Genomic DNA, 9,198 nt, shown 5'->3' with positions numbered 1-9,198 from the left:
TACAAGTTAAAGTAACAGGGTTGCAAATCAATGCTAATGCTAGCTTTTTCTCAGGAATAGATGCTAGCTGTGGAATGTAGCGTTACTGTCAAGGTCAAAGAGAAACTTAGTTATATAAATAAAGAAGAATTTGAAATTCATTTGTCTTATTCTGATGATTCGAGTAACAGGGTTGTGTTGGGTGGTTAGAGTGACACACTCAATCAAGGCTGAGAAAATATGAAAAATAGATGAGAGGACTTACCCTTGGTCTACCTGTGGTTTTAGCAAATGGCTTGATGATATAATTTCCTCTGTGTCATGTGACTCACTGTTTTTTCTTTTCCTCTGCCAGGCTAAATAGGTCTCGGTAGCAGGGTTGAACACATGTTGTGAGACACAACTTAATTACTATTACTTAAAATATGTTGATGATTAAACAAATTATTTTAACAATTACAAGAGACATATATCAACAAAATCACACCAAAAAAAAGTAGATTTAAAACTTATTTTAACTGTTATATTTGATATGCAAGTTGGTGGGACAAGAGAAAAATTTTAGGGAATGCTCGAGAGCTACAACCAAGTACATTTTGTCTCAGGACGTGTATAATTTACACAACAAGTGCATGTCTTAGTGCTTTGTGCATGGATTATTTGAAATGTCATGGGTGGGACAGAAAATGTCCTCCAATTCTGGAATGTCCCACAAATTTCCAAGTGTTTATTTTCATTTTAGATACACTCCGGAGGAGGTGAATGAGCTCAGTGAACACTTGCTCCCAATATACTGTATTCTCTACACATTACCAGTGACTGATATGCCATAATCCTTACACATTACCAGTGACTGATATGCCATAATCTTTACACATTACCAGTGACTGATATGCCATAATCTTTACACATTGCCAATGACTGATATACTGTATTCTCTACACATTTCCAATGACTGATATACTGCCAGTGACTGATATACCATAATCGTTACATGTGACCGATAACTGATGTACTGTCATCTTTATACATTACCAATACCTTCTATAGTATAACAATAACTAATATACTGTACTCTTTACACGTTACCTTCATACATTACCTGTTCAATGACCTACAGCAGCTAGGTGCATTACCTGTTCAGTGACCTACAGCGGGTAGGTGCATTACCTGTTCAGTGACCTACAGCGGGTAGGTGCATTACCTGTTCAGTGACCTACAGCGGGTGGGTGCATTACCTGTTCAGTGACCTACAGCGGGTAGGTGCATTACCTGTTCAGTGACCTACAGCGGGTAGGTGCATTACCTGTTCAGTGACCTACAGCGGGTGGGTGCAATTTGGTCACAGGGCGTAGAGACAGAGAGTTCTCCAGGCTTCTGAGACTGTGGTTTATTGCATGGGATTATGGGAGATTTGTTCAAGGCCATTTTTCACAGCACTACAGACCTGTTCCAACAGAACATATCCAGAAATTGTGTGTGTGCGTGTGTGTGTGTGTGTGTGTGTGTGTGTGTGTGTGTGAGAGAGGAATTTTCCACTGATTTTTAATGGATTGGTAGGTACTGCCACTTCAGACAGATGCACATTCTCTCTCTCTCTCTCCCTCTCTCTCTCTCTCTCTCTCTCTCGCTCTCTCTCTCGGAACAGATTGTGAGTCTTACTGTAAACCCGTGAAAGGAAATTTGAAGATCAATATGAAGAAATATTGTAAGAAAGATTATGGTAAGAAAATTCCAAAATGATGTATTCCCAACACCATTTCTCTGCTGAATGTCTATTTGCAAAAATTATGCCTTAGTGGATATAAGACAGTAATATTTTCAGTACAACTTTTCAGAATATGCATCTTAAAAAAAAGATAAGTAGCATGTGATGATGTTGTGTGTTTGTTCATTCTGAACAAGGCAGACATATCATTGAATCCAAGAATGTGATATCTCATTTATATATGACAGGTCGCACAAACTGATCCCATTGATGTGTGTGTGTGTGTGCGTGTGTGCGTGTGTGTGTGTGTGTGTGTGTGTGTTCACAGCCGTCCAGGTGAGTGTGTTAGATATGGAGACCGTTGGCGACTGGGCCAAGTTCTCTGTGAACCTTGTGTCAGTCTATAAGAGTCGCGGGGACCCTCTGAAACGAGGCGACCACATTCTGTGGATCCATATGAAGGATTTGGCCTGTAAATGTCCACGCATCCAGATGAGCAAGCGTTACCTGATCCTGGGGACTAGTGAGGGTGTGAGTGGGCCTGAGAGGGTGGGGCTGGTGGCGGATAAGACCAGTCTGGTCATTCAGTGGAGGGACGTTTGGGCGCGACGACTACGCAAGTTCCAGCGCAAAGAGAAAAAAGGCAAGTGCAGCAAGGCATGATGGGAAGCGCAGAACGACCCCCTCCTGCTCACCTTTGACCTTTAACACATTTGACCCCCATTTTGACCCGATTTTGACCATGACTGTTTTGCCTCTGGACCGACCCTGACCCTCACCTAGTCCCCCTCTCTGCTGCACATATTTCAGGGGGAAAATGCCGCATGCATCTGTATGTGTGTGTGTGTGTGTGTGTGCGCTGCCGCATGCATCTGTGTGTGTGTGCACGTGTGTGTGTGTATATGTGCTGAAGGAGGACACTGGGCACAATGTGTTACTATTGTTTTGTTTTTGTCATCCGACTGTTTGTGTGTGTGTGTCTGTGTGTGTGTGTGTGTGTGGGTTTGAGAGAGTGTGTGTATATATGTTTTTTTCTGTCGGTCAGCCTTGTAAAGGGACCTTTAAAAAGAGTGTAACTTGTTTAAAGCTGGACTACACACACCCTGAGACACTGTCCTCGCGACAATAGACAAGACGTCCATTTTTACCCCGTCCCTTACCAACCCCCCCATGAACCACCAGCCCTGTGGACCAGCCCTACCCCTCATCAGCTGATCTGTAAATGCATTGGTTTTTCGTCTTTGTCAGACCAGACAAGTGGAGCACAGATAATCAAACTGAAAGACTGACTCTGAGCTCATCCTGACCAGAGAGACTCTATTACACAACCTGCCTCTACTGCCCCATTCCTCTGCCTCTACTGCCCCACTCTACTGCCTCTACTGCCCCATTCCTCTGCCTCTACTGCCCCACTCCTCTGCCTCTACTGCCCCATTCCTCTGCCTCTACTGCCCCATTCCTCTGCCTCTACTGCCCCACTCTACTGCCTCTACTGCCCCATTCCTCTGCCTCTACTGCCCCACTCTACTGCCTCTACTGCCCCATTCCTCTGCCTCTACTGCCCCATTCCTCTGCCTCTACTGCCCCACTCTACTGCCTCTACTGCCCCATTCCTACTGCCTCTACTGCCCCACTCCTCTTTCTGTACTGCCCCACTCCTACTGCCTCTACTGCCCCACTCCTCTTTCTGTACTGCCCCATTCCTCTGCCTCTACTGCCCCACTCTACTGCCTCTACTGCCCCATTCCTACTGCCTCTACTGCCCCACTCCTCTTTCTGTACTGCCCCACTCCTACTGCCTCTACTGCCCCACTCCTCTTTCTGTACTGCCCCATTCCTCTGCCTCTACTGCCCCACTCTACTGCCTCTACTGCCCCATTCCTACTGCCTCTACTGCCCCATTCCTCTGCCTCTACTGCCCCACTCTACTGCCTCTACTGCCCCATTCCTCTGCCTCTACTGCCCCACTCTACTGCCTCTACTGCCCCATTCCTACTGCCTCTACTGCCCCATTCCTCTGCCTCTACTGCCCCATTCCTCTGCCTCTACTGCCCCACTCTACTGCCTCTACTGCCCCACTCCTCTTTCTGTACTGCCCCACTCCTACTGCCTCTACTGCCCCATTCCTCTGCCTCTACTGCCCAGCGCACTGCATTCCAGTGATTATGCCACCCCAAATACCCCACTGAACTGCCTCTACTGCCCCAAATACCCCACTGAACTGCCTCTACTACTCCAAATACCCCACCAAACTGCCTCTGCAGCCCCAAATACCCCACTAAACTGCCTCTCCAACCATAAATACCCCAGTCTGCTGTCCTAAAGTACCTGTCCTTCTGCGCCTATGGCTCCTCCCCTTCAGCTGTCCATCATCAGAGGGCACGCCCACTGAGGAGTCCTCACAGGCAGCTCAGTCAAACTCTGAAAACTTCAGAGAACAGAGAACCCATCAGGACTAGCGCACCCAACCACCCAGCCCAGCCTGACTGATCCAGCTCATCTTCCACTGCTCCACAGCATTACCAGCAGCTCTGTGTCTGTCACACTGGTGTGTGTGTGTGTGTGTGTGTGTGTGTGTGTGTTGTGTTAAGACTGGATACTGTTTGAGGACTCTTATTTGGGTGGATGGATAACTATATCAAGAGACAGACCAAGCTTTCCTTCTGCTCCCACTGAAAGTCGTATTCTGGAGAGATGGACTCCCTCCTCTTTTTCCTTTGCCAAAAGAGAATGTTTCTGTACTTGTTCTGTTAACAGAAAACAGAAAAAGACATTAACCAACACGAACATCACTTATACACACCAGGAGAAATCTCCAGAACACTCTGGCTTTCTCTCTCTCAGTCAGCCCTCTTTAATCTCCCACCAAGAGTGAATCACTTTCATTTCAAATGAAAACAGACAAAGGGAGAGGGAAGAAGCACTCAGAGATGGAAATCCTTGTTTGCATTTGGCTGCCACTAAACTTTTTTATGTGTTATTTAAAAACAACAACAGAGAAAGAGAGATGGTCAGGGACAGACACACGCGCACACACAGAGAGAGAGAGAGAGAGAGAGAGAGCGTTTCCACTGCCTGTCTGGAGCAATGAGTGTCATTTTGCTTCTTTACCACTCTGATTGTGGTGTTTGGGTTGTCATTTGTCCAAACCTCTCTCTCCTTTTCTCTCTCTCTCTCTCTCTCTCTCTCTCTCTCATAGATATGTTAACAATATTCTTATGCCAAGATCACCACTGAGAGAAGTTCTGTTTTCATTTTTCGGAAGAATGTATATTAAAAAAAAAAAGTCAGGGATGTGGAAAAGGGTGGAGGAATGGAGGGACTGGTTGTGTTTTTCAGGGAGAAAGAGAGAGAGAAAGAGAGATGACTAAACTTCTGTTTGTTTAGGGAATGTATACCCTGACCCAATCCCAAACACAGAGAATGTCTCAATTACAACCACTCCTCCTCCTCCTCTTCTTCTTCTTCTTCTTCTTCTTCTTCCTCTTCTTTCTTCATGCTGTCTACACATTGCATTCCTACAGCTGAACAGCATTTTTACAAAGACCAGGTGCAAATATTTCACTCAGACAGGAAACAAGCTTGACTGAGAGAGCATTATGAATGTTAAGGTAACCATTAGAGAAAGGGGCACAAGTGTTTTGCTACGTAGCGTCTGAGTTACCCTTTGTCCTGCGAGATTATGTTGGAGTTAGCCCGCTGTACTGGGAAGTGAAATTCCTATTAGTTCCATTGGCATTCCCCAACCTGAGGAGTTTAAATAGTTGATGTTGAAGTTTTCTGCTCAAACCACTACGATATTTCTCTCTTTGTCTCTCTCTCTTTCTCTCTCTCACACACACACACTCACATGCACGCAAATACACACACACACAAAACCAAACAACAGATGGCAGGACTCCACACGGCTCTGTGCGTGTGTGTGTGTGCGCGTGTGTGTGTGCAGCTAGGATGCGATTGACATGCGTGTGTTACGTGTTCACTCAGAAGCGTAGGCACCTCTCTCTCTCGTACATTTGAAAGAAAAAGCAGAGTAAAAGCTGCCGTGATGGCAGCGCCCCTGTGTAGCGTAATTAACACAGGGTCTGTGAAATCTGTGATCGTTTAAGAGACGGAGAGTTTGATCCCCTCCTCTCCCCCCACACCAGAAAAACCTGCCCGTCAGAAAGCCAGATTCCACAAAGACTGTTGGCAGGAGAGAAGAGACGTCTTTTTTCCCTCATCAACATTCACAGGTGTGTGTGTGCGTGTGTGTGTGTGTGTGTGTGTGTGTGTGTGTGTGGAGCTTGTTAAAAAACCGGAATGAGAAAGGAGAAGGTTGCGTGCAGCCAGCTGACACGTAGCCAGGGCCGGACGAGAGACAAGGTTGTTACAGGAACTCCATAAATGACGTTTATTAATATTGAAAAACTTCACCATCAGCAAGAGCAAAGCTAAACAGAATTTCACCGTTAAACCGAATTCATGGCCCACTGATGCCGTGTTGCTCCTACAGCCCCTGTCCAGCGGACGTGACACCATCTGTTTTCTAAAAGAAAAAAAAAAACCTTTGGAAAACAGTAGAGTAGGTGGAGAAATGACCCAGGACAAATATGCATCAGAACAGATGGTTGTTTGTGAAGAACAAACGGAGGACCACTGAGCAGCGGGATACAAACATACACGGTACACACACACACACACACACTTTATGTTTTAGATATGTCCTATGAGTCTGTGCTCTGAGCACCTAAAAACCACCTCGTTTTCAGACACACATTTCCAACCGTAGATATGTTGGAACAGATGATTAGCGGTACAACTGGAGCAGGCCTTTAAAACCAGCTCCACTCCTAAAGTATCGCAAAGGAGCCAGAGGACGTGGCCAGACCACTGCAGCACTGTGGGCTCTACTCTCAGAACGTACAGAGTTCAGACAACATCCTGTGAACATTGTCTCCATGGTAGCAGTGCATTGTTTATGGCTAATCTGACGGAAGATAGGGCATTTCCGAAAATAAGAGGAAACAGGTTACGTTATATGTATATATATATATATATATATATATATATATATATATATATATATTTATATATTTATATATATATAAATATACAAATATAAATATGTGTGTGTGTGTGTATTAACAAAGCTCAGATTTGTCATCCTAGCTTAACTCGGTATAATGAGAAAAGCATGCTGCTTGAGTAACCCTGGGCTGAAAATGTTAGCAACAGACCCACGCACCGGCAGGCCTGACGTCTCACTCTGAGGACCAGCAACTGAAATCCAGGACATGGATCTTTCCACCCGTGTCTGTCTCTAATCCCAAACACAGACTCCAGACTCCGCCCTCAGACAGCGCTGTAAATATGAGATATGGAAGAGTTTTGTCCTACTCGTGTTTTTGTAAAGTTAATGATTGTCTTAACAGTGGAAGAGCAGCTTTTCCTGCAACAACTAATGACATGAGAGAGAATGAAGGATCCAGACCTGCAGAGTCTCTCTCTCTCTCTCTCTCTCTCTCTCTCTCTCTCTCTGTCTCTCTCTCTCTCTCTCTCTCTCTCTCTCTGTGTCTCTGTCTCTCTCTCTCTCTCTGTGTCTCTCTCTCTCTCTGTGTCTCTGTCTCTGTCTCTCTCTCTCTCTCTCTCTCTCTGTGTCTCTCTCTCTCTGTTTCTCTCTCTCTCTCTCTCTGTGTCTCTGTCTCTCTCTCCCTCTCTCTCTCACAGACTTATGTTGGTTGGCTCATGCCGAACCCTGTCGTATTTTGAGATGTTTTGTCCGACCCTGATAGGGACAATTCTTTGGGAAACTGTTTTATTTTTCGTATTGTTTTATTATTATGCTCCTCTGTACATTTTACCACAGTGACCACTGACTTTTAAAATCCTAAACAGAAAATAAATTATTAGTTAATGAGAACATGCATTGTTTTTGTTTGTGTAAGTGTTTGTGTGTGTACGTGTGTGTGTGCATGTAGGGTGCATGGTTGCATGTCTGTGTGTGTGTGTGTGTTTGTAGATTGGAGCAGCACATGGTTTCTGGCTGTGGTAAAGGCAGGCTGAGTAACCATGGTGATGAGGGTGGTGTTAGATTACCGTGGTGATGGGGGTGGTGTTTGGTTACCATGGTGATGAAGGCATCCGACACTCTGTTTATTTTCAAAGCAGGGTGGGGAGATGAACCTTTACACACAAAATCCCCCCTCCACACACACACAGTCACACTATCCACTCTGTTCCCCCTCTTAAATCTCTCTCCTCTCTACTCCTCTCCTCTCTCATCCTCTCATCTCTCATCCCCTCTTCACCTTCTCAACTCATCTCCTCCTCAGGGTTTACAAACAAACTTTCATCCTCAAGACAAAAGTCCATCCTTCCATCCATCTATCCCATCTCCTTCACAACTACCCTGTCTAACTCTCACACACACACACCTCTACAGAGACGCACTGTTACCTTAACACTCACTGACAACCCCACAGGTTTCACACTGACACAACTACACTGTCTAACTCTCTCACACACACACACACACACACACACACACACCTCTACAGAGACGCACTGTTACCTTAACACTCACTGACAACCCCACAGGTTTCACACTGACACAACTACACTGTCTAACTCTCACACACACACACACACACACACCTCTACAGAGACGCACTGTTACCTTAACACTCACTGACAACCCCACAGGTTTCACACTGACACAACTACACTGTCTAACTCTCACACACACACACACACACACACACACCTCTACAGAGACGCACTGTTACCTTAACACTCACTGACAACCCCACAGGTTTCACACTGACACAACTACACTGTCTAACTCTCACACACACACACACACACACACACACCTCTACAGAGACGCACTGTTACCTTAACACTCACTGACAACCCCACAGGTTTCACACTGACACAACTACACTGTCTAACTCTCACACACACACACACACACACACACACCTCTACAGAGACGCACTGTTACCTTAACACTCACTGACAACCCCACAGGTTTCACACTGACACAACTACACTGTCTAACTCTCTCACACACACACACACACACACACCTCTACAGAGACGCACTGTTACCTTAACACTCACTGACAACCCCACAGGTTTCACACTGACACAACTACACTGTCTAACTCTCACACACACACACACACACACACACCTCTACAGAGACGCACTGTTACCTTAACACTCACTGACAACCCCACAGGTTTCACACTGACACAACTACACTGTCTAACTCTCTCACACACACACACACACACACACACCTCTACAGAGACGCACTGTTACCTTAACACTCACTGACAACCCCACAGGTTTCACACTGACACAACTACACTGTCTAACTCTCACACACACACACACACACCTCTACAGAGACGCACTGTTACCTTAACACTCACTGACAACCCCACAGGTTTCACACTGACACAACTACACTGTCTAACTCTCACACACACACACACACACACACACACACACACACCTCTACA

At 45.6% G+C, this 9,198-nt stretch overlaps 1 protein-coding gene across 1 annotated transcript in view; it reads left to right on the top strand.

The window, feature by feature from the left end:
- The window catches only part of ntn2 (netrin 2), a 17,903-nt gene extending 15,553 nt beyond the window's left edge, over positions 1 to 2,350 (top strand). Inside the window, exons 5-6 of the mRNA XM_030770197.1 lie at positions 1,628 to 1,702; positions 2,016 to 2,350. Coding sequence (XP_030626057.1) covers positions 1,628 to 1,702; positions 2,016 to 2,350 — 410 coding nt within the window. The remainder of the gene's footprint in view (positions 1 to 1,627; positions 1,703 to 2,015) is intronic.
- The last annotated feature ends 6,848 nt before the right edge of the window (positions 2,351 to 9,198 follow it).

The sequence above is a fragment of the Chanos chanos genome, chromosome 3, assembly GCF_902362185.1.
Source record: "Chanos chanos chromosome 3, fChaCha1.1, whole genome shotgun sequence".
Lineage (NCBI taxonomy): Eukaryota > Metazoa > Chordata > Actinopteri > Gonorynchiformes > Chanidae > Chanos > Chanos chanos.
Note: the sequence above shows the minus strand (reverse complement) of the source record. Positions and strands in the feature narration are given on the sequence as shown.